Source organism: Somniosus microcephalus, chromosome 10 (genome assembly GCF_052327205.1).
Source record: "Somniosus microcephalus isolate GS21.2 chromosome 10, FLI_Smic_1.0, whole genome shotgun sequence".
NCBI lineage: Eukaryota > Metazoa > Chordata > Chondrichthyes > Squaliformes > Somniosidae > Somniosus > Somniosus microcephalus.
Genome location: NC_140996.1, coordinates 178,387,977 through 178,413,263, shown reverse-complemented (window position 1 = coordinate 178,413,263; position 25,287 = coordinate 178,387,977). Strand labels below are relative to the sequence as shown.

The 25,287-nt window shown below is 61.5% G+C and overlaps 3 protein-coding genes across 14 annotated transcripts in view; 1 reads left to right on the top strand and 2 right to left on the bottom strand.

The window, feature by feature from the left end:
• The window catches only part of cdk8 (cyclin dependent kinase 8), a 253,657-nt gene that overhangs the window by 62,110 nt on the left and 166,260 nt on the right, over nucleotides 1–25,287 (bottom strand). The window lies entirely within an intron of this gene.
• On the bottom strand, nucleotides 9,767–23,689 carry c10h14orf119 (chromosome 10 C14orf119 homolog). 3 transcript variants are annotated; one of them, XM_085999244.1, is made up of 2 exons: nucleotides 23,575–23,689; nucleotides 9,767–10,388 (listed from the first exon to the last, which is right to left on the bottom strand). In XM_085999244.1, exon 2 carries the CDS (start codon nucleotides 10,371–10,373, stop codon nucleotides 10,011–10,013), a length of 363 nt encoding a protein of 120 aa, XP_085855370.1. In that variant the 5' UTR covers nucleotides 10,374–10,388; nucleotides 23,575–23,689; the 3' UTR covers nucleotides 9,767–10,010. The 3 variants fall into 3 exon arrangements, with proteins under 3 accessions (XP_085855370.1, XP_085855371.1, XP_085855372.1); XM_085999245.1 differs by lacking the exon at nucleotides 23,575–23,689 and adding an exon at nucleotides 22,497–22,864; XM_085999246.1 differs by lacking the exon at nucleotides 23,575–23,689 and adding an exon at nucleotides 22,093–22,288.
• LOC147111881 (uncharacterized) overlaps nucleotides 23,413–25,287 on the top strand; it is a 45,530-nt gene continuing 43,655 nt past the window's right edge. Inside the window, exon 1 of the mRNA XM_085999243.1 lies at nucleotides 23,413–23,649. Coding sequence (XP_085855369.1) covers nucleotides 23,512–23,649 — 138 coding nt within the window. The 5' untranslated portion in view covers nucleotides 23,413–23,511. The remainder of the gene's footprint in view (nucleotides 23,650–25,287) is intronic.

Below are 25,287 nucleotides of genomic sequence, written 5' to 3'. Positions count from 1 at the left end.
TCCCCGCCCCCCGCACACTCGCTCACCCCTCCCCCCGCACACTCGCTCCCCCTCCCCTCCCCCCGCACACTCGCTCCCCCTCCCCCCGCACACTCGCTCCCCTCCCCCCGCACACTCGCTCCCCCTCCCCCGCACACTCGCTCCCCCTCCCCCCGCACACTCGCTCCCTCCCCTCCCCCGCACACTCGCTCCCCCTCCCCCCGCACACTCGCTCCCCCTCCCCCCGCACACTCGCTCCCCCTCCCCTCCCCCCGCACACTCGCTCCCCCTCCCCCGCACACTCGCTCCCCCTCCCCGCCCCCTGCACACTCGCTCCCCCTCCCCCCGCACACTCGCTCCCCCTCCCCCCGCACACTCGCTCCCCCTGCCCTCCCCCCGCACACTCGCTCCACCTCCCCCCTACATTCGCTCCCCCTCCCCTCCCCCGCACACTCGCTCCCCCTCCCCTCCCCCCGCATACTCGCTCCCCCCGCCCCTCCCCCGAGCGCTCGCTCCCCCTCCCCTCCCCCCGCACACTCGCTCCCCCTCCCCTCCCCCGAGCACTCGCTCCCCCTCCCCTCCCCCGCGCACTCGCTCCCCCTCCCCTCCCCCCGCACACTCGCTCCCCCTCCCCCCGCACACCTCGCTCCCCTCCCCCCGCACACTCGCTCCCCTCCCCCCGCCCACTCGCTCCCCTCCCCCCGCACACTCGCTCCCCTCCCCCCGCACACTCGCTCCCCTCCCCCCGCACACTCGCTCCCCTCCCCCCGCACACTCGCTCCCCTCCCCCCGCGCACATCGCTCCCCCTCCCCTCCCCCCGCACACTCGCTCCCCCTCCCCCCGCACACTCGCTCCCCTCCCCCCGCACACTCGCTCCCCTCCCCCCGCACACTCGCTCCCCTCCCCCCGCACACTCGCTCCCCTCCCCCCGCACACTCGCTCCCCTCCCCCCGCACCCTCGCTCCCCCTCCCCTCCCCCCGCACACTCGCTCCCCCTCCCCTCCCCCGCACACTCGCTCCCCTCCCCCCCCACACTCGCTCCCCCCCTCCCCCCCCACACTCCCTCCCCCTCCCCTCCCCCGCACACTCGCTCCCCCTCCCCTCCCCCGCAGACTCGCTCCCCCTCCCCTCCCCCCCCACACTCGCTCCCCTACACTCGCTCCCCCTCCCCTCCCCCGCACACTCGCTCCCCCTCCCCTCCCCCGCACATTCGCTCCCCCTCCCCTCCCCCGCGCACTCGCTCCCCCTCCCCTCCCCCGCGCACTCGCTCCCCCTCCCCTCCCCCGCGCACTCGCTCCCCCTCCCCCCGCACACTCGCTCCCCCTCCCCTCCCCCGCACACTCGCTCCCCCTTCCCTCCCTCGCACACTCGCTCACCCTCCCCTCCCCCGCACACTCGCTCCCCCTCCCCTCCCCCCGCACACTCGCTCCCCCTCCCCTCCCCCGCACTCTCGCTCCCCCTCCCCTCCCCCGCACTCTCGCTCCCCCTCCCCTCCCCCCGCACACTCGCTCCCCCTCCCCTTCCCCCGCACACTCGCTCCCCCTCCCCTCCCCCCGCACACTCGCTCCCCCTCCCCCGCACACTCGCCCCCCTCCCCCGCACACTCGCTCCCCCTCCCCCGCACACTCGCTCCCCCTCCCCTCCCCCGCACACTCGCTCCCCCTCCCCTCCCCCCCACACTCGCTCCCCCTCCCCCCGCACACTCGCTCCCCCTCCCCCCGCACACTCGCTCCCCCTCCCCCCGCACACTCGCTCCCCCTCCCCCCGCACACTCGCTCCCCCCTCCCCTCCCCCGCACACTCGCTCCCCCTCCCCTCCCCCCGCACACTCGCTCCCCCTCCCCTCCCCCCGCAGACTCGCTCCCCCTCCCCCCGCACACTCGCTCCCCCTCCCCTCCCCCGCACACTCGCTCCCCCTCCCCTCCCCCCGCACACTCGCTCCCCCTGCGCTCCCCCCGCACACTCGCTCCCCCTCCACTCCCCCACACTCGCTGCCCCTCCCCTCCCCTCCCCCCCGCGCACTCGCTGCCCCTCCCCTGCCCCCGCACACTCGCTCCCCCTCCCCCCGCACACTCGCGCCCCCTCCCCTCCCCCCGCACACTCGCTCCCCCTCCCCTCCCCCGCACACTCGCTCCCCCTCCCCTCCCCCCGCACACTCGCTCCCCCTCCCCTCCCCCGCACACTCGCTCCCCCTCCCCTCCCCCCGCACACTCGCTCCCCCTCCCCTCCCCCGCGCACTCGCTCCCCCCTCCCCTGCCCCCGCACTCGCTCCCCCTCCCCCCGCACACTCGCGCCCCCTCCCCTCCCCCCGCACACTCGCTCCCCCTCCCCTCCCCCCGCACACTCGCTCCCCCTCCCCCGCACACTCGCTCCCCCTCCCCGCCCCCTGCACACTCGCTCCCCCTCCCCCCGCACACTCGCTCCCCCTCCCCCCGCACACTCGCTCCCCCTCCCCCCGCACACTCGCTCCCCCTGCCCTCCCCCCGCACACTCGCTCCACCTCCCCCCTACATTCGCTCCCCCTCCCCTCCCCCGCACACTCGCTCCCCCTCCCCTCCCCCCGCATACTCGCTCCCCCGCCCCTCCCCCGAGCGCTCGCTCCCCCTCCCCTCCCCCCGCACACTCGCTCCCCCTCCCCTCCCCCGAGCACTCGCTCCCCCTCCCCTCCCCCGCGCACTCGCTCCCCCTCCCCTCCCCCCGCACACTCGCTCCCCCTCCCCCCGCACACTCGCTCCCCTCCCCCCGCACACTCGCTCCCCTCCCCCCGCCCACTCGCTCCCCTCCCCCCCGCACACTCGCTCCCCTCCCCCCGCACACTCGCTCCCCTCCCCCCGCACACTCGCTCCCCTCCCCCCGCACACTCGCTCCCCTCCCCCCGCGCACTCGCTCCCCCTCCCCTCCCCCCGCACACTCGCTCCCCCCTCCCCCCGCACACTCGCTCCCCTCCCCCCGCACACTCGCTCCCCTCCCCCCGCACACTCGCTCCCCTCCCCCCGCACACTCGCTCCCCTCCCCCCGCACACTCGCTCCCCTCCCCCCGCACCCTCGCTCCCCCTCCCCTCCCCCCGCACACTCGCTCCCCCTCCCCTCCCCCGCACACTCGCTCCCCTCCCCCCCCACACTCGCTCCCCCCCTCCCCCCCCACACTCCCTCCCCCTCCCCTCCCCCGCACACTCGCTCCCCCTCCCCTCCCCCGCAGACTCGCTCCCCCTCCCCTCCCCCCCCACACTCGCTCCCCTACACTCGCTCCCCCTCCCCTCCCCCGCACACTCGCTCCCCCTCCCCTCCCCCGCACATTCGCTCCCCCTCCCCTCCCCCGCGCACTCGCTCCCCCCTCCCCTCCCCCGCGCACTCGCTCCCCCTCCCCTCCCCCGCGCACTCGCTCCCCCTCCCCCCGCACACTCGCTCCCCCTCCCCTCCCCCGCACACTCGCTCCCCCTTCCCTCCCTCGCACACTCGCTCACCCTCCCCTCCCCCGCACACTCGCTCCCCCTCCCCTCCCCCCGCACACTCGCTCCCCCTCCCCTCCCCCGCACTCTCGCTCCCCCTCCCCTCCCCCGCACTCTCGCTCCCCCTCCCCTCCCCCCGCACACTCGCTCCCCCTCCCCTTCCCCCGCACACTCGCTCCCCCTCCCCTCCCCCCGCACACTCGCTCCCCCTCCCCCGCACACTCGCCCCCCTCCCCCGCACACTCGCTCCCCCTCCCCCGCACACTCGCTCCCCCTCCCCTCCCCCGCACACTCGCTCCCCCTCCCCTCCCCCCCACACTCGCTCCCCCTCCCCCCGCACACTCGCTCCCCCTCCCCCCGCACACTCGCTCCCCCTCCCCCCGCACACTCGCTCCCCCTCCCCCCGCACACTCGCTCCCCCTCCCCTCCCCCGCACACTCGCTCCCCCTCCCCTCCCCCCGCACACTCGCTCCCCCTCCCCTCCCCCCGCAGACTCGCTCCCCCTCCCCCCGCACACTCGCCCCCTCCCCTCCCCCGCACACTCGCTCCCCCTCCCCTCCCCCCGCACACTCGCTCCCCCTGCGCTCCCCCCGCACACTCGCTCCCCCTCCACTCCCCCACACTCGCTGCCCCTCCCCTCCCCTCCCCCCCGCGCACATCGCTGCCCCTCCCCTGCCCCCGCACACTCGCTCCCCCTCCCCCCGCACACTCGCGCCCCCTCCCCTCCCCCCGCACACTCGCTCCCCCTCCCCTCCCCCGCACACTCGCTCCCCCTCCCCTCCCCCCGCACACTCGCTCCCCCTCCCCTCCCCCGCACACTCGCTCCCCCTCCCCTCCCCCCGCACACTCGCTCCCCCTCCCCTCCCCCGCGCACTCGCTCCCCCTCCCCTGCCCCCGCACTCGCTCCCCCTCCCCCCGCACACTCGCGCCCCCTCCCCTCCCCCCGCACACTCGCTCCCCCTCCCCTCCCCCCGCACACTCGCTCCCCCTCCCCTCCCCCGCACACTCGCTCCCCCTCCCCTCCCCCCGCACACTCGCTCCCCCTCCCCTCCCCCCGCACACTCGCTCCCCCTCCCCTCCCCCCCGCACACTCGCTCCCCCTCCCCTCCCCCCGCACACTCGCTCCCCCCTCCCCCGCACACTCGCTCCCCCTCCCCTCCCCCCGCACACTCGCTCCTCCTCCCCTCCCCCGCGCACTCGCTCCCCCTCCCCTCCCCCGCGCACTCGCTCCCCCTCCCCTACCCCCGCGCACTCGCTCCCCTCCCCCGCGCACTCGCTGCCCCTCCCCCGCACTCGCTCCCCCTCCCCCGCACTCGCTCCCCCTCCCCTCCCCCCGCACACTCGCTCCCCCTCCCCTCCCCCCGCACACTCGCTCCCCCCTCCCCTCCCCCCGCACACTCGCTCCCCCTCCCCTCCCCCCGCACACTCGCTCCCCCCGCACACTCGCTCCCCCTCCCCTCGCCCCGCACACTCGCTCCCCCTCCCCCCGCACCCCCTCCCCTCCCCCCGCACACTCGCTCCCCCTCCCCTCCCCCCCCGCGCACTTCGCTCCCCCTCCCCCCCCGCGCACTCGCTCCCCCTCCCCTCCCCCCCGCGCACTCGCTCCCCCTCCCCTCCCCCCCGCGCACTCGCTCCCCCTCCCCTCCCCCCGCACACTCGATCCCCAGCCCCTCCCCTCACCCCGCGCACCTCGCTCCCCCTCCCCTCCCCCCGCAACACTCGCTCCCCCTCCCCCCGCACTCGCTCCCCCTCCCCTCCCCCGCACACTCGCTCCCCCTCCCCTCCCCCCGCACACTCGCTCCCCCTCCCCTCCACCCGCACACTCGCTCCCCCTCCCCTCCCCCGCACACTCGCTCCCCCTCCCCCCGCACACTCGCTCCCCCTCCCCTCCCCCGCACACTCGCTCCCCCTCCCCTCCCCCCGCACTCGCTCCCCCTGCGCTCCCCCCGCACACTCGCTCCCCCTCCACTCCCCCACACTCGCTGCCCCTCCCCTCCCCCGTGCACTCGCTGCCCCTCCCCCCCGCGCACTCGCTGCCCCTCCCCTGCCCCCGCACACTCGCTCCCCCTCCCCTCCCCCCGCACACTCGCTCCCCCTCCCCTCCCCCCGCACACTCGCTCCCCCTCCCCTCACCCCGCACACTCGCTCCCCCTCCCCTCCCCCCGCACACTCGCTCCCCCTCCCCTCCCCCCCGCACACTCGCTCCCCCTCCCCTCCCCCCGCACACTCGCTCCCCCTCCCCTCCCCCCCGCACACTCGCTCCCCCTCCCCCTCCCCTCCCCCCCGCACACTCGCTCCCCCTCCCCCTCCCCCGCACACTCGCTCCCCCTCCCCTCCCCCCGCACACTCGCTCCTCCTCCCCTCCCCCGCGCTCTCGCTCCCCCTCCCCTCCCCCGCGCACTCGCTCCCCCTCCCCTACCCCCGCGCACTCGCGCCCCTCCCCCGCACTCGCTTCTCCTCCCCCGCACTCGCTCCCCCTCCCCTCCCCCCGCTCACTCGCTCCCCCTCCCCTCCCCCCGCACACTCGCTCCCCCTCCCCTCCCACTCGCTCCCCCTCCCCTCCCCCCGCACACTCGCTCCCCCCGCACACTTGCTCCCCCTCCCCTCCCCCGCACACTCGCTCCCCCTCCCCCCGCACCCCCTCCCCTCCCCCCGCACACTCGCTCCCCCTCCCCTCCCCCCCGCGCACTCGCTCCCCCCTCCCCTACCCCCCGCGCACTCGCTCCCCCTCCCCTACCCCCCGCGCACTCGCTCCCCCTCCCCTCCCCCCCGCACTCGCTCCCCCTCCCCTCCCCCCGCACTCGCTCCCCCTCCCCTCCCCCCGCACTCGCTCCCCTCCCCCTCCCCTCCCCCCGCGCACTCGCTCCCCCTCCCCCCGCACTCTCGCTCCCCCTCCCCTCCCCCGCACTCTCGCTCCCCCCTCCCCCCGCACACTCGCTCCCCCTCCCCCCGCACACTCGCTGCCCCTGCCCTCCCGCCGCACACTCGCTCCCCCTCCCCCGCACTCGCTCCCCCTCCCCTCCCCCCGCACACTCGCTCCCCCTCCCCGCCCCCCGCACACTCGCTCCCCCTCCCCGCCCCCCGCACACTCGCTCCCCAGCCCCTCCCCCCGCACACTCGCTCCCCCTCCCCCCGCACACTCGATCCCCAGCCCCTCCCCTCCCCCCGCGCACTCGCTCCCCCTCCCCTCCCCCCGCGCAGTCGCTCCCCCTCCCCTCGCGCACTCGCTCCCCCTCCCCTCCCCCCCGCGCGCTCGCTCCCCCCTCCCCCCGCGCGCTCGCTCCCCCTCCCCCCGCGCGCTCGCTCCCCCTCCCCTCGCGCGCTCGCTCCGCCTCCCCTCCCCCCGCGCGCTCGCTCCGCCTCCCCTCCCCCCGCGCGCATCGCTCCCCCTTCCCTCCCCCCGCGCGCTCGCTCCCCCTCCCCCCGCACGCTCGCTCCCCCTCCTCTCCCCCCGCGCGCATCGCTCCCCCTCCCCTCGCTCGCTCCCCCTCCCCCCGCGCACGCTCGCTCCCCCTCCCCCCGCGCACACTCGCTCCCCCTCCCCTCGCCCCCCGCGCTCGCTCCCTCCCCCCGCGCACTCGCTCCCCCTCCCCTCGCCCCCAGCGCTCGCTCCCCCTCCCCCCGCATGCTCGCTCCCCATCCCCTCCCCCGCACGCTCGCTCCCCCTCCCCTCCCCCGTGCGCGCTCGCTCCCCCTCCCCTCCCACCTCGCGCTCGCTCCCCCTCCCCTCCCCCCCGCGCGCTCGCTCCCCCTCCCCCACGCGCGCTCGCCTCCCCCTCCCCCACTCTCGCTCCCCCTCCCCTCCCCCCCGCGCGCTCGCTCCCCCTCCCCTCCCCCCGCGCGCTCGCTCCCCCTCCCCTCCCCCCGCGCGCCCCTCCCCCCGCGCGCTCGCTCCCCCTCCCCCCCGCGCGCTCGCGCCCCCTCCCCTCCCCCCGCGCTCGCTCCCCCTTCCCCTCCCCCCCCCCACACTCGCTCCCCCCTCCCCCCGCGCACTCGCGCACACTCGCTCACCCTCCCCATCCCCCCGCACGCTCCCTCCCCCTCCCCTCCCCCCCGCTCGCTCCCCCTCCCCTCCGCGCGCTCGCTCCCGCTTCCCCTGCCCCCCCCGCACTCGCTCCCCCTCCCGCACTCGCTCCCCCTTCCCCTCCCCCCCCCCCGCACTCGCTCCCCCTTCCCCTCCCCCCCCCCCGCCCCCCCCCCCGCACTCGCTCCCCCTTCCCCTCCCCCCCCCCCCGCACTCGCTCCCCCTTCCCCTCCCCCCCCCCCGCACTCGCTCCCCCTTCCCCTCCCCCCCCCCGCACTCGCTCCCCCTTCCCCTCCCCCCCCCCGCACTCGCTCCCCCTTCCCCTCCCCCCCCCCCCGCACTCGCTCCCCTTCCCCTCCCCCCCCCGCACTCGCTCCCCCTTCCCCTCCCCCCCCCCGCACTCGCTCCCCCTTCCCCTCCCCCCCCCCCACTCGCTCCCCCTTCCCCTCCCCCCCCCACACTCGCTCCCCCTTCCCCTCCCCCCCCCACACTCGCTCCCCCTTCCCCTCCCCCCCCCACACTCGCTCCCCCTTCCCCCCCCCCCACACTCGCTCCCCCTTCCCCTCCCCCCCGCACACTCGCTCCCCCTTCCCCCCCCCACACTCGCTCCCCCTTCCCCTCCCCCCGCACACTCGCTCCCCCTTCCCCTCCCCCCGCACACTCGCTCCACCCTCCCCTCCCCCCGCACACTCGCTCCACCCTTCCCCTCCCCCCGCACACTCGCTCCACCCTCCCCTCCCCCCGCACACTCGCTCCACCCTCCCCTCCCCCCGCACACTCGCTCCACCCTCCCCTCCCCCCGCACACTCGCTCCACCCTCCCCTCCCCCCGCACACTCGCTCCACCCTCCCCCCCCCCGCACACTCGCTCCACCCTCCCCCCCCCCGCACACTCGCTCCACCCTCCCCCCCCCCGCACACTCGCTCCACCCTCCCCCCCCCGCACACTCGCTCCACCCTCCCCCCCGCACACTCGCTCCACCCTCCCGCACTCGCTCCACCCTCCCCCCCCCGCACACTCGCTCCACCCTCCCCCCCCCCCGCACACTCGCTCCACCCTCCCCCCCCCCGCACACTCGCTCCACCCTCCCCCCCCCGCACACTCGCTCCACCCTCCCCCCCCCCCACACTCGCTCCCCCCCACACTCGCTCCCCCCCTCCCCCCCCACACTCGCTCCCCCCCCTCCCCCCCCCACACTCGCTCCCCCCCCCACACTCGCTCTCCCCCCCCTCCCCCCCCACACTCGCTCCCCCCCCTCCCCCCCCCCACACTCGCTCCCCCCCCCCCCACACTCGCTTCCCCCCCCCCCCCACACTCGCTCCCCCCCCTCCCCCCCCACACTCGCTCCCCCCCCTCCCCCCCCCACACTCGCTCCCCCCCTCCCCCCCCACACTCGCTCCCCCCCTCCCCCCCCACACTCGCTCCCCCCCCCACACTCGCTCCCCCCCTCCCCCCCCCCCCACACTCGCTCCCCCCCTCCCCCCCCCCACACTCGCTCCCCCCCTCCCCCCCCCCACACTCGCTCCCCCCCTCCCCCCCCCCCACACTCGCTCCCCCCCTCCCCCCCCCCACACTCGCTCCCCCCCCCACTCGCTCCCCCCCCCCACACTCGCTCTCCCCCCCTCCCCCCCCACACTCGCTCCCCCCCTCCCCCCCCCCACACTCGCTCTCCCCCCCTCCCCCCCCACACTCGCTCCCCCCCTCCCCCCCCCACACTCGCTCCCCCCCTCCCCCCCCCCACACTCGCTCCCCCCCTCCCCCCCCCCACACTCGCTCCCCCCCTCCCCCCCCACACTCGCTCCCCCCCCCCCACACTCGCTCCCCCCCTCCACCCCCCCACACTCGCTCCCCCCCTCCCCCCCCCCCACACTCGCTCCCCCCCTCCCCCCCCCCCACACTCGCTCCCCCCCTCCCCCCCCCCCACACTCGCTCCCCCCCTCCCCCCCCCCACACTCGCTCCCCCCCCTCCCCCCCCCACACTCGCTCCCCCCCCTCCCACACTCACTCCCCCCCTCCCCCCCCCCACACTCGCTCCCCCCCTCCCACACTCGCTCCCCCCCTCCACTCGCTCCCCCCCCCCCCCCCCACACTCGCTCCCCCCCTCCACTCGCTCCCCCCCCACACTCGCTCCCCCCCTCCACTCGCTCCCCCCCTCCCCCCCCCACACTCGCTTCCCCCCCCACACTCGCTTCCCCCTCCCCTCCCCCCGCACTCGCTCCCCCCACACAGACCCCTGCCCCCTCAGCCTGGGCAGGGTGCGTCCCCTCACCTCACCCACCTTCCTTCTCGACAAACGTTCTGGATAAGGACGGACTTTAGGGCCACAAAGACGACATTTTATTTCATGTTTAAAGATGAGCCAAGACTGTACAGAGCTTAGACAATAAAGCATTTAGCGATGGGGGCGTCTCGGTCTCTCTCTCCCTTCAAAAGAAGTCCTGCGGTGTCTACGGAGCCCGCTGGGAGCGTCCTGAGGTGGTTCTAAGTAGAAATCCAAGACCTTTCTTGTCTCGTTTCCATCACGATCCAAAGTGTCGGATGCCGGGACGGGTCAGAGGTCAGTCCTCTCCGGCTGTCCCCGCCACCTCCCGGAAGAAGCGGGCCACGAAGGCGGGATCCAGCTCCTCCAGCCTGGCCACCAGCCCGTTGCGCTCCTGTTCCGTCCAGCCTTCGAACCAGCGGGCCCACAGCCGCAGCTGGCACTGGAAGAGGCTGGGGGGCCGGTCGGACAGGCCCAGCCCCCCCAGGCCGCCCAGCAGCGCCCACACCTTGCCCGGCACCGCCCTCCTGACCAGCTCGCCCAGGAAGACCTCCCGCTGGGCCGGGCGCCAGCCGGCGAACCAGTGGGCCACGCAGCGGATCTCCTGCCAGGCCGTGGGGGCAGCCTGGGCCTCGGAGTCCGGGCTCGCCGCCTCGCACATTCCACCCGCCTCGGGCTGCAAAGACAAGAGAGAAAGATGAGCAACCCTCGGTCAGCGTCCGTCCGCCTGCCACCATAGCACATCCACACCGGGGGTTAGAGACCAGAAAGCGCAGAGGTTTAAGGGAGGCAATTCCAGAGCTTAAGGGCCCAGGGCAGCTGAAGGCACAGCCACCAATGGTGGAGCGATTAAAATCGAGGGGGATAGAGGCATAGAAACATAGAAGATAGGAGCAGGAGTAGGCCATTCGGCCCCTCGAGCCTGCTCCGCCATTCAATGCGATCATGGCTGATCATCCAAACTCAGTACCCTGTCCCTGCCTTCTCCCCATACCCCTTGATCCCTTTAGCCTTAAGAAATATATCCAACTCCTTCTTGAATATATTTAATGAATTGGCCTCTACTGCCTTCTGTGGTAGAGAATTCCAAAGGTTCACCACTCTCTGGGTGAAGAAATTCCTCCTCATCTCTGTCCTAAATGGCTTACCCCTTATCCTTAGACTGTGACCCCTGGTTCTTGACTCCCCCGCCATCGGGAACATCCTTCCCGCATCTAGTCTGTCCAGTCCTGTCAGAATTTTATAAGTTTCAATGAGATCCCCTCTCATTCTTCTAAATTCCAGCGAGTACAAGCCCAATCGACCCAATCTCTCCTCATACGTCATTCCTGCCATCCCAGGTATCAGTCTGGTGAATCTTCGCTGCACTCCTTTCATGGCAAGAACATCCTTCCTCAGATAAGGCGACCAAAACTGCACACAATACTCAAGACGTGGTCTCACCAAGGCCCTGTACAACTGCAGCAAGACATCCTTGTTCCTGTACTCGAACCCTCTTGCTACGAAGGCCAACATACCATTTGCCTTCTTAACCGCCTGCTGCACCTGCATGCTTACCTTCAGCGACTGGTGCACAAGGACACCCAGGTCTCTCTGCACTTCCCCTTCTCCCAATCTATTGCCATTCAGATAATAATCTGCCTTCCTGTTTTTGCCACCAAAGTGGATAACCTCACATTTATCCACGTTATACTGCATCTGCCATGGGATGCTCTAACCTGCAGGGCTACAGACCAAGAGCTGGGAAGTGGGATTAGGTTTGATAGCTCTTTGTTGGCCGGCGCGGACACGATGGGCCGAAATGGCCTCCTTCCGTGCTGTAACTTGCTATGATTCTATGAATCTAATCTACCAAAATTCCCTGGATTCTGGAGAGGTCCCAGCAGATTGGAAAACCGCAATTGTAACGCCCCTATTCAAGAAAGGATGGAGACAGAAAGCAAGAAACTATAGGCCAGTTAGCCTAACATCTGTCATTGGGAAAATGCTGGAATCTGTTATTAAGGAAGTAATAACAGGATATTTAGAAAATCATAAAACCATGTTGACTCTGCTTGATTGTATGAAAGGGAAATCGTGTTTGACAAATTTACTGGAGTTCTTGGAGGATGTAACGAGCAGGGTGGATAAAGGGGAACCAGTAGATGTGGTGTATTTGGATTTCCAGAAGGCATTCGATAAGGTGCCACATAAAAGGTTACTGCACAAGGTAAGAGCTCATGGGGTTGGGGGTAATATATTAGCATGGATAGAGGATTGGCTAACATAGAATATAGGAGGAGTAGGCCATTCGGCCCCTCGAGCCTGCTCTGCCATTTAATGAGATCATGGCTGATCATCCAAATTCAGTACCCTGTCCCTGCCTTCTCCCCATATCCCTTGATCCCTTTAGCCTTAAGACATATATTTAACTCCTTCTTGAATATATTTAATGAATTGGCCTCAACTGCCTTCTGTGGTAGAGAATTCCACAGGTTCACCACTCTCTGGGTGAAGAAATTCCTCCTCATCTCTGTCCTAAATGGCTTACCCCTTATCCTTAGATTGTGACCCCTGGTTCTGGACTCCCCCGCCATCGGGAACATCCTTCCTGCATCTAGTCTGTCTAGTCCTGTTAGAATTTTATAAGTTTCAATGAGATTCCCTCTCATTCTTCTAAACTCCAGCGAGTATAAGCCCAATCGACCCAATCTCTCCTCATACGTCATTCCTGCCATCGCAGGTACCAGCCTGGTGAATCTTCGCTGCACTCCCTCCATGGCAAGAACATCCTTCCACGCAAGAGGCCAGAATTGGAGGAGCGCAGAGATCTCGGAGGGTTGTAGGGACTGGAAGAGATTACAGAAATAGGGAGGGGGTGGAGAGGACCACGGAGGGATTTGAACACGAGGTTGAAATTATTATTTATTTATTTATTTAAATCGAGGCGTTGCTGGTCCGGGAGCCAATGTAGGTCAGCGAGCACAGGGGGTGATGGGCGAACGGGGCTTGGTGCGAGTTAGGACACGGGCAGCTGAGTTGGAATAAACGGGTCGTTTTCCGAGTGGCAGGCAGTGACTAGTGGGGTACCGCAAGGATCGGTCCTAGGACCCCAGCTGTTCACGATATATATTAATGATCTGGACGAGGGAATTGGATGTAATATCTCCAAATTTGCAGACGACACAAAGCTGGGTGGGAGGGTATGCTGTGAGGCGGATGTCGTGAAACTCCAGTACGATTTGGACAGGTTGGGTGATTGGGCAGAAACATGGCAAATGCACTATAATGTGGATAAATGTGAGGTTATCCACTTTGGTGGCAAAAACAGGAAGGCAGATTATTATTTGAATGGCAATAGATTGGGAGAAGGGGAAGTGCAGAGAGACCTGGGTGTTCTTGTGCACCAGTCGCTGAAGGTAAGCATGCAGCTGCAGGAGGCGGTTAAGAAGGCAAATGGTATGTTGGCCTTCGTAGCGAGAGGGTTCGAGTACAGGAACAAGGAGAGTGGTGAACCTGTGGAATTCTCTGCCACAGAGGGCGGTGGAGGCCAGTTCATTAAATATATTCAAGAAAGTGTTGGATATATTTCTTGAGGCTAAAGGGATCAAGGGATAGATTGGGAGATGGGGAAGTGCAGAGGGACCTGGGTGTTCTTGTGCACCAGTCACTGAAGGAGAGCATGCAGGTGCAACAGGCGATTAAGAAGGCAAATGGTATGTTGGCCTTCATATCAAGGGGGTTCGAGTATAGGAATAGGGATACCTTACTACAGCTGTACAAGGTGCTGGTGAGACCGCATCTGGAGTATTGTGTACAGTTTTGGTCGCCCCATCTGCGGAAGGATGTTCTTGCCATGGAAAGAGTGCAACGGCGATTCACCAGGCTGATACCTGGAATGGCGGGAATGACCTACGAAGAGAGATTAAATAGTTTGGGCTTGTACTCACTGGAGTTTAGAAGATTGAGAGGGGATCTCATCGAAACATATAAAATTATGGCAGGCCTGGACAGGCTGAATTCAGAGAGAATGTTTCCAATGGCCGGGGAGCACAGAACCAGGGGCCACAGTCTAAAAATAGCGGGCAAATCATTTAAAACAGAGATGAGGAAGAATTTCTTCACTCAAAGAGTGGTGAGCCTGTGGAATTCCCTGCCACAGAGGGCTGTGAAGGCTAATTCAATAAATATTTTCAAGAGAGAATTGGATATATTTCTGAAGGCTAAGGGGATTAAGGGTTACGGAGAAAAGGCGGGGACGGGGTACTGAACTGGTAAGATCAGCTATGATCTCAGACGAAGATCAGCCATGATCTCATTGAATGGCGGAGCAGGCTCGAAGGGCCGAATGGCCTACTCCTGTTCCTATCTCTATGTTTCTATGTTTCTATGATATGGGGAGAAGGCAGGGACAGGGTACTGAATTTGGATGATCAGCCATGATCTCATTGAATGGCGGAGCAGGCTTGAGGGGCCGAATGGCCTACTCCTGCTCCTATCTTCTATGCTTCTATGTTTTGGATGACCTCAAGTTTACCTAGGGTGGAATGTGGGAGGCCAGCCAGGAGTGCGTTGGAATAGTCAAGTCCAGAGGTAACAAAGGTATGGATGAGGGTTTCAGCAGCGGATGAGCTGAGGCAAGGGCGGAGACGGGCGATATTACGGAGGTGGAAGTAGGCGGTCTTTGTTATGCTGCGGATATGGGGTCGGAAGCTCATTTCAGGGTCAAATATGACACCAAGGTTGCGAACAGTGTGGTTCAGCCTCAGACAGATGTTAGGGAGAGGGATGGAGTCGGTGGCTAGGGAACGGAGTGTGTGGCAGGGACCGAAAACAATGGCTTCGGTCTTCCCAATATTTAGTTGGAGGACCCCTAGAGTCATAGAGTCATACAGCACAGAAAGAGGCCCTTTGGCCCATCGTGTCCACGCCGGCCATCAAGCCCTGTCTATTCTAATCCCATTTTCCAGCACTTGGTCCGTAGCCTTGTATGCTATGACGTTTCAAGTGCTCATCTAAATGCTTCTTGAATGTTGTGAGGGTTCCTGCCTCTACCACCCTTTCAGGCAGTGAGTTCCAGATTCCAACCACCCTCTGGGTGAAAAAGTTTTTCCTCAAATCCCCTCTAAACCTCCTGCCCCTTACCTTGAATCTATGCCCCCTGGTTATTGACCCCTCTACTAAGGGGGAAAGTTCCTTTCTATCTACCCTATCTATGCCCCTCATAATTTTGTACACCTCAATCAGGTCCCCCCTCAGCCTTCTCTGCTCTAAGGAAAACAACCCCAGCCTGTCCAGTCTCTCTTCATAGCTGAAGCGCTCCAGCCCAGGTACCATCCTGGTGAATCTTCTCTGCACCCTCTCCAATGCAATCACATCCTTCCTATAGTGTGGCGACCAGAACTGCACACAGTATTCCAGCTGTGGCCTAACTAGCGTTTTGTATAGCTCCATCATAACCTCCCTGCTCTTATATTCTGTGCCTCGGCTAATGAAGGCAAGTATCCCATATGCCTTTTTAACCACCTTATCTACCTGTCCTGCTGCCTTCAGGGATCTATGTACATGCACACCAAGGTCCCTCTGATCCTCTGTCTTTCCTAGGGTCCTACCATTTATTGTGTATTCCCTTGCCTTGTTAGTCCTCCCAAAATGCATCACCTCACACTTTTCAGGGTTAAATTCCATTTGCCACTGTTCTGCCCATCTGACCAACCCGTCTATATCGACCTGTAGCCTGAGGCTTCCCTCCTCACTATTTACCACTCCACCAATTTTCGTGTCATCTGCGAACTTACTGATCATACCTCCTACATTCATATCTAAAACATTAATGTACACTACAAACAGCAAAGGACCCAGCACCGATCCCTGCGGTACACCACTGGACACAGGCTTCCAGTCACAAAAACAACCTTCGACCATCACCCTCTGCCTCCTGCCACTAAGCCAGTTTTGGATCCAATCTGCCAAGTTGCCTAGTAAAACTGGAGTCAATGGGAATCAGGGGGAAAACACTCCACCGGCTGGAGTCATACCTAGCACAAAGGAAGATGGTTGTGGTGGTTGAAGGTCAATCATCACAGCCCCAGGACATCGCTGCAGGAGTTCCTCAGGGCAGTGTCCTAGGCCCAACCATCTTCAGCTGCTTCATCAATGACCTTCCCTCCAACATAAGGTCAGAAATGGGGATGTTCGCTGATGACTGCACAGTATTCAGTGCCATTCACAACTCCACAGATAATGAAGCAGTCCATGCCCGCATGCAACAAGACCTGGACGACGTTCAGGCTTGGGCTGAGAAGTGGCAGGTAACATTCGCGCCACAGAAGTGCCAGGCAATGACTATCTCCAACAAGCGAGAGTCTAACCATCTCTCCTTGACATTCAACAGCATTACCATCGCCGAATCCCCCACCATCAACATCCTGGGGGTCACCATTGACCAGAAACTTAACTGGACCAGCCACATAAATACTGTGGCTACAAGAGCAGGTCAGAGGCTAGGTATTCTGTGGCGAGTGTCTCACCTCCTGACTCCCCAAAGCCTTTCCACCATCTACAAGGCACCAGTCAGGAGTGTGATGGAATACTCTCCACTTGCCTGGATGAGTGCAGCTCCAACAACACTCAAGAAACTCGACACCATCCAGGACAAAGCAGCCCGCTTGATTGGCACTCCCTCCAGCACCGGCGTACCATGGCTGCAGTGTGTACCATCTACAAGATGCACTGCAGCAACTCGCCAAGGCTTCTTCGGCAGCACCTCCCAAACCCGCGACCTCTTCCACCTAGAAGGACAAGGGCAGCAGGCGCATGGGAACACCACCACCTCCAAGTTCCCCTCCAAGTCACACACACCATTCTGACTTAGAAGTATATCGCCGATCCTTCATCGTCGCTGGGTCAAAATCCTGGAACTCCCTCCCTAACAGCACTGTGGGAGTACCTTCACCACACGGACTGCAGCGGTTCAAGAAGGCAGCTCACCACCACCTTCTCAAGAGCAACTAGGGATGGGCAATAAACGCTGGCCTTGCCAGCGACACCCACACCCCAGGAAGAAATTTAAAAAAAAATCCCGTACTGGATGTCAGACAAGCAGTCTGACAATTTAGAGACCGTGGAGGGCTCGAGAGAAGAGGTAGTGAGGGAGAGCTGGGTGTCGTCAGCGTACATGTGGAAACTGAGGCTGTGTTTTCGGTTGATGTCGCCAAGGGGCAACATGTAGATGAGGAATAGGAGGGGCCAAGGATAGATCCTTGGGGGACACCAGAGGTAACGATGCGGGCGCGGGAAGAGAAGCCGTTGCAGGTGATTCTCTGGCTACGATTAGATAGATAAGAATGGAACCAGGCGAGTGCAGTCCCACAAAGCTGGACAACGGTGGAGAGGCGTTGGAGAAGGATGGAGTGGTCAACCGTGTCAAAGGCTGCAGACAAATCAAGAAGGACGAGGAGGGATAGTTTACCTTTGTCAGTCACACAGGATGCTGTTTCAGTGCTGTGGCAGGGGCGGATACCCGAGTGGAGGGATTCAAACGTGGAATTGCAAGAAACATAGGCGTAGATTTAAGAAATATGAGCAGGAGTAGGCCATACGGCCCCTCGAGCCTGCTCCGCCATTCAATAAGATCATGGCTGATCATCGACCTCAACTCTACTTTCCCGTCCGACCTCCATATCCCTCGATTCCCCGAGAGTCCAAAAATCTATCGATCACAGCCTTGAATATACTCAACGACTCAGCATCCACAGCCCTCTGGGGCAGAGAATTCCAAAGATTCACCACCCTCTGAGTGAAGAAATTCCTCCTCATCTCAGTCCTAAATGGCCGACCCCTTATCCTGAGACTGTGCCCCCTAGTTCTAGACAATCCGGCCAGGGGGAAACAGCCTCTCAGCACCTACCCTGTCAATCCCCCTCAGAATCTTGTATGTTTCAATGAGATCACCTCTCATTCTTCTAAACTCCAGACAGTATCGGCCCATTCTGCACACTCCCTCATCATAGGACAGCCCTCTCCTCCCAGGAATCAATCTAGTGAACCTTCGTTGCACCGCCTCCAAGGCAAGTATATCCTTCCTTAGATAAGGAGACCAGAACTGTGCACAGTACTCCAGGTGTGGTCTCACCAAGGCCCTGTACAATTGGAGCAAGACTTCCTTACTCTTATACTCCAACCCCCTTGCAATAAAGGCCAACATGCCATTTGCCTTCCTAATTGCTTGCTGTACCTGCATGCCAGCTTTCTGTGTTTCTTGCACAAGGACACCCAAATCTCTCTGAACACCAACATTTGAAAGTTTCTCACCATTTAAAAAATATTCTGTTTATCTATTCTACCTACCAAAGTGAATAACCTCACATTTCCCTACATTATACTCCAGCTGCCACCTTACTGCCCACTCACTCAGTCTATCTATATCCCTTTGCAGAGTCTGTGTGTTCTTCTCACAGCTTACTGTCCCGCCTAGCTTTGTATCGTCAGCAAACTTGGATACGTTACACTCGGTCCCTTCATCTAGGTCATTAATATAGATTGTAAGTAGCTGAGGCCCCAACACTGATCCTTGCGGCACCCCACCAGTTACAGCCTGCCAACCGGAAAATGACCCATTTATCCCTACTCTCTGTTTCCTGTCCATTAACCAATCCTCTATCCATGCTACTATATTACCCCAAACCCCATGTGTCCTTATCTTGTGTGATAATCTTTTATGTGGCACCTTATCAAATGCCTTCTGGAAATCCAAATATACTACATCTACTGGTTCCCCTTTATCTACCCTGCCAGTTACATCTAAAATAGATAAGGGAGAACCAGTGGATGTGGTGTATTTGGACTTTCAGAAGGCTTTTGATAAGGTCTCACATAAGAGATTAGCGTGCAAAATTAAGGCACAAGGGATTGGGGGCAAGGTATTGACTTGGATAGAGAACTGGTTGGCGGACAGAAAGCAAAGAGTTGGAATAAACGGGTCATTTTCCAAGTGGCAGGCAGTGACTAGTGGGGTACCGCAGGGATTGGTCCTAGGACCCCAGCTATTCACAATATATATTAATGATCTAGACGAGGGAACGAGATGTAATATCTCCTAATTTGCAGACGACACAAAGCTGGGTGGGAGGGTAAGCTGTGAGGAGGATGTCGTGAAACTCCAGTACGATTTGGACAGGTTGGGTGATTGGGCAGAAACATGGCAAATGCACTATAATGTGGATAAATGTGAGGTTATCCACTTTGGTGGCAAAAACAGGAAGGCAGATTATTATTTGAATGGCAATAGATTGGGAGAAGGGGAAGTGCAAAGAGACCTGGGTGTTATTGTGCACCAGTCGCTGAAGGTAAGCATGCAGGTGCAGCAGGCGGTTAAGAAGGCAAATGGTATGTTGGCCTTCGTAGCAAGAGGGTTTCAGTACAGGAACAAGGGTGTCTTGCTACAGTTGTACAGGGCCTTGGTGAGACCACACCTTAAATATTGTGTGCAGTTTTGGTCGCCTTACCTGAGGAAGGACGTTCTTGCCATGGAAGGAGTGCAGCGAAGATTCACCAGGCTGATACCTGGGATGGCAGGAATGACATATGAGGAGAGATTGTGTCGATTGGGCTTATACTCACTGGAGTTTAGAAGATTGAGAGGGGATCTCATCGAAACCTATAAAATTCTGTCAGGCCTGGACAGACTAGATGCAGGAAGGATGTTTCTGATGGCCGGGGAGTCCAGAACCAGGGGTCATAGTCTAAGGATAAGGGGTAAGCCATTTAGGACTGAAATGAGGAGAAATTTCTTCACCCAGAGAGTGGTGAACCTGTGGAATTCTCTGCCACAGAGGGCGGTGGAGGCCAGTTCATTAAATATATTCAAGAAAGAGTTGGATATATTTCTTAAGGCTAAAGGGATCAAGGGATATGGGGAGAAAGCAGGGACAGGGTACTGAATTTGGATGATCAGCCATGATCTCATCGAATGGCGGAGCAGACTCGAGGGGCCGAATGGCCTACTCCTGCTCCTATCTTCTATGTTTCTATATTAGCTAACATAGGAGCCAGAAAGGGAAGTTGGGTGGTCAGCAGTTTGGTGGGAATAGGGTCGAGGGAGCAGGAAGTGGGTCTCATCCACCACTTGTATTTATATAGCGCCTTTAACTTAGTAATACGTCCCAAGGCGCTTTACAGGAGCGATTATCAAACACAATTTGACACCGAGCCATGCAAGGAGATATTAGGACAGATGACCAAAGGCTTGGTCAATGAGGTAGGTTGTAAGGAGCGTCTTAAAAGGAGAGAGAGGCGGAGAGGTTTAGGGAGGGATTTCCAGAGGTCGGGGCCCCGGCAGCTGAAGGCACGGCCGCCAATGGTGGAGCGATTAAAATCGTGGGGATGCTCAAGAGGCCAGAATTGGAGGAGCGCAGAGCTGGTGGAGGTTACAGCGATAGGGAGGGGGCGAGGCCATGGAGGGATTTGAACAGGAGGATAAGAATTTTTAAATCGAGGCGTTGTCGGACCGGGCGCCATTGTGGTTCAGCGAGCAACGGTGGGGTGATGGGTGAACAGGACTTGGTGCGAGTTAGGATACGGGGCACCAGGAGTTTAAGAATACCTCAAGTTTATGGACAAGATGAGCGGGCATGAGGAGAGAAACTAGAGCGAGAAAGAGTGGAGGCGATTTAAAGGGACTTCTTTCGCTAGCTAAGGGTATTAAAGGATATGGCGCCAAGACGGGTGGATGGAGTTAGGAAACAGATCACCAATGAATGGCAGAACAGGCTTGAGGAGAGATTCTACATAAACTAGAGCGGTATTCCCTGGAATTTAGAGGGGTAAGGGGTGATCTGATCGAAGTTTTCAGGTTATTAAGGGGAACAGATACGGTCGATAGATAGAAACTATTTCCGCTGGTTGGAGATTCTAGGACTAGGGGGCATAGTCTAAAAATTAGAGCCAGACCTTTCAGGAGTGAAATTAGGAAACACTTCTACACACAAAGGGTGGTAGAAGTTTGGAACTCTCTTCCGCAAACAGCAATTGATGCGAGATCAATTGTTAATTTTAAATCTGAGATTGATAGATTTCTGTTAACCAAAGGTATTAAGAGATATGGGCCAAAGCCGGGTGTATAGAAACATAGAAGATAGGAGCAGGAGTAGGCCATTCGGCCCCTCGAGCCTGCTCCGCCATTCGATGAGATCATGGCTGATCATCCAAACTCAGTTCCCTGTCCCTGCTTTCTCCCCATATCCCTTGATCCCTTTAGCCTTAAGAAATATATCCAACTCCTTCTTGAATATATTTAATGAACTGGCCTCCACCGCCCTCTGTGGCAGAGAATTCCACAGGTTCACCACTCTCTGGGTGAAGAAATTCCTCCTCATTTCAGTCCTAAATGGCTTACCCCTTATCCTTAGACTATGACCCCTGGTTCTGGACTCCCCGACCATCGGAAACATCCTTCCTGCATCTAGTCTGTCTAGTCCTGTTAGAATTTTATAAGTTTCAATGAGATCCCCTCTCAATCTTCTAAACTCCAGTGAGTATAAGCCCAATCGACCCAATCTCTCCTCATACGTCATTCCTGCCATCCCAGGTATCAGTCTGGTGAATCTTCGCTGCACTCCTTCCATGGCAAGAACATCCTTCCTCAGATAAGGCGACCAAAACTGCACACAATACTCAAGGTGCATTCTCACCAAGGCCCTGTACAACTGCAGCAAGACATCCTTGTTCCTGTACTCGAACCCTCTGGCTACAAAGGCCAACATACCATTTGCCTTCTTAACCGCCTGCTGCACCTGCATGCTTACCTTCAGCGACTGGTGCACAAGGACACCCAGGTCTCGTTGCACTTCCCCTTCCCCTATGGAGTTGGGTCGCAGATCAGCCATGATCTCATTGAATGGCGGAGCAGGCTCGAGGGGCTGAATGGCCTCCTCCTGTTCCTGTGCTGCACTGCAGAATGAAAATTCACCGTAGGAGAAGCTGGGCTTGTTCTCCTTGGAGCAGAGTAGATGGAGAGGAGATTTGATAGAGGCGTTCAAAATCACGAGGGGTCTGGACAGATTTGGAGAGAGAAACTGGTCCCGTTGGCGGAAGGGTCAAGAACACAGATTTAAGGTGATTGGGAGAAGAGCCAAAGGTGACATGAAGAAAAACCTTTTTTTTAAAAAAACGCAGCGAGGGGTTAGGATCTGGAATGCACTGCCTGAAAAGGCAAGACTCAATCGTGGCTTTCAAAAGGGAATTGGAGAAGTACCTGAAGGAAAAGATTTGCAGGGCGACGAGGAAAGGGCGGGGGGAGTGGGACTGGCTGAAGTGCTCTTGCAGAGGGCCGGCACAGGCTCGACGGGCCGAATGGCCTCCTCCTGTGCTGTAACCGTTCTATGATTCGATAAAACACTCACCTCTGCCCTTTGTCTTTTTTTTATATATACTTAAAGCTCCTCTTGCTCTCTCTCTCTCTCTCTCTCTCTACTGAAGCACTTGCCATAGATGTGTCCTGGTGGAGGGAGGTCAGGGGATTGGGGTTCCCCTTTAAAATGAGCCAGCGCCCGCTTCCGGGTTAGGCCACGCCCCCAGCAAGGGGGCGGGGCGAGCTGACGGAAAGAGCCGAGTTCCGACGGAAAGAGCCGAACGGTTGTTTTTTTTGGAAAATAAATCGATTCGTTAAATTTTTGCACTCCGGTATCGTGAATACTTATCGGCGAATCGAACCGTAACCCGTATTGTAATTTTTTTTTTTTTTTTTTTTTTAAACCGACGCATTTTCATACATAACATTTTTTTTAAAAAACACGACGGAAATTACCGAACGGTTTCCGGAAAATGCCGAAGTATAATTTTCGTCTCAGGGGAACGAGTTTCCAGTCAATAAATGATATTAGCATTTCCGATGTAAAAACATAACCAATACATTTTTTTTGGGGGGGGGGGACAAAAGTTAAATCCGACCTAAACCTATCGGCGATTACGCGTCGCTTGGTCACGTGACGGCTAAGGGGAGGGGGCGCAGCCGGAAAAAGCCGAAGTCTTCCGGAAAGAGCCGAAGCTGACATCACTGGCTCCCGCTCGGGGGGGGCGGGTCAGGCTGACGTCACCAGTTCCAGTCAGCGGCTGCCTTTGCGGGGGGGGGGGGGTTGGGTGACGTCAGCAGCTGCCGTTGCTGGGGAGGGGATTGGGTGACGTCAACGGTTCCCGTTGCGGGGGATTGGGTGACGTCAGCGGTTCCCGTTGCTGGGGCGGGGATTGGGTGACGTCAGCGGTTCCCGTTGCTGGGGAGGGGATTGGGTGACGTCAGTGGTTCCCGTTGCTAGGGGTTGGGTGACGTCAGTGGTTCCCGTTGCTGGGGAGGGAGATTGGGTGACGTCGGCGGTTCCTGTTCTTGGGGGTTTGGGTGACGTCAGCAGCTGCCGTTGCGGGGAGGGGATTGGGTGACGTCAGCGGTTCCCGTTGCTGGGGAGGGGGATTGGGTGACGTCAGCGGTTCCCGTTGCTGGGGAGATTGGGTGACGTCAGCGATTCCCGTTCTTGGGGGATTGGGTGACGTCAGCGGCTGCCGTTGCTGGGGGTTTGGGTGACGTCAGCGGTTCCCGTTGCTAGGGGTTTGGGTGACGTAAGCGGTTCCCGTTGCTGGGGAGGGGGATTGGGTGACGTTAGGCTTTCGAAGGAGCCGAAGCCGGTCGGCGAGCTCCGGAAAGAGCCGAAGCCGGTCGGCGGGTTCCGGAAAGAGCCGAAGCCGGTCGGCGGGCTCCGGAAAGAGCCGAAGTCGGCTCCTCCTCCCCCCACAGCCCAGTCCGAACGGGGAGTTAGGGGAACGAAGGTAAAATGGCGGATCTGGAAGACGTGACTCTGGACGGCAGGGAGCTGCAGAAGCTGCGGGTCACCGACCTGAAGGCGGCCCTGGAGGAGCGCGGCCTGGCCAAGAGCGGATCGAAGAACACGCTGATCAAGCGGCTGAAGGGGGTGAGCTGAACCGACCGTCGGACGGATGGCCGCAGGCCTCGGGCTTTAAACGGCCCGCTCCGCTTGTTTGTGTGGAGCGGCCGGGGCCTGCACTGCGCCTGCGCACTGGGGGAGCTGCTGGTGGGGGGAGGGGAGCGGTGCGCCTGCGCACTGGGGGAGGGAGCGGCGAAGGCTGTAATGCGCCTGCGCGGGGGGTTGCAGGAGAGCATGCGCACTGAGCCCTGCCAAGTACAGAATTTGGTGTTGGGGGTTAAATGGGGAGGATCATGGCTGATCATCCAAATTCAGTACCCTGTCCCTGCCTTCTCCCCATATCCCTTGATCCCTTTAGCCTTAAGAAATATATCGAACTCCTTCTTGAATATATTTAATGAATTGTCCTCTACTGCCTTCTGTGGTAGAGAATTCCACAGGTTCACCACTCTCTGGGTGAAGAAATTCCTCCTCATCTCTGTCCTAAATGGCTTACCCCTTATCCTTAGACTGTGACCCCTGGTTCTGGACTCCCCGACCATCGGGAACATCCTTCCTGCACCTAGTCTGTCCAGTCCTGTCAGAATTTTATAAGTTTCAATGAGATCCCCTCTCATTCTTCTAAACTCCACCGAGTATAAGCCCAATCGACCCAATCTCTCTTCATACGTCATTCCTGCCATCCCAGGTATCAGTCTGGTGAATCTTCGCTGCACTCCTTCCATGGCAAGAACGTCCTTCCTTGGCTGAGCAATCGGGGGAGACCGGCCGCCAGTCAATTTTGGTCTCCTTACCTAAGGAAGGATATACTTGCCATAGAGGGAGTGCACCGAAGGTTCACGAGATCGATTCCTGGGATGGCGGGACTGTCGTATGAGAAGAGATTGAGTAAACTAGGCCTGTATTCTCTTGAATTCAGAAGAATGAGAGGGGATCTCATTGAAGCATACAAAATTATTACAGGGTTTGATAGGGTGGGTGCTGGGGGAATGTTTCCCTTGGCTGGGGAGTCTAGAACCAGGAGTCACAGCCTCAGGATAAAGGGTCGGCCATTCAGGGCTGAGATGAGAAGAAATTTCTTCACACAGAGGGTGGTGAATCTTTGGAATTCTCTACCCCAGAGGGCTGTGGAGGCTCAGTCATTGGATATATTCAAAACAGAAGTTGATAGATTTCTGATTAGTAAAGGCATCAAGGGATATGGCGATCAGGCCGGTGAATGGAGTTGAGGCAGATGATCAGCCATGATCTCATTGAATGGCGGAGCAGGCTCGAAGGGCCGAATGGCCTACTCCTGCTCCTATTTCTTATGTTCTTATGACCCAATCGATGGCAGACCGGCGCTGGTCGGTCGGTCACTCGCTCACTGACCAATGGGGTTACTGTGCCATTGGTCACTGATCCCCCTCCCCCAGGCCCCACATCCTCTTTCGGTGGAGTAGTCTGCTGCGAGGGCCACAAATTAAACCCAGTCCCAGCACAGCCAGAGCTTTAACCGTCTCTCGTTCAGGGAAACTTTGCAGATTGGAATATGCCCGTCATTTTCAACTAGCTCCCTCTCGCTCTGTCTCTGTCTCTCTTCAGGGTAAGGGTCACTCGCTGTGTAACTGTACAGAGTCACTGTTTATTCAGGGTAAGGGTCACTCACTGTAACTGTACAGAGTC

Excerpts from the sequence above, each read along its gene's own strand:
- c10h14orf119 (XM_085999244.1), bottom strand. The coding sequence starts at position 10,373 with ATGTGCGAGGCGGCGAGCCCGGACTCCGAGGCCCAGGCTGCCCCCACG.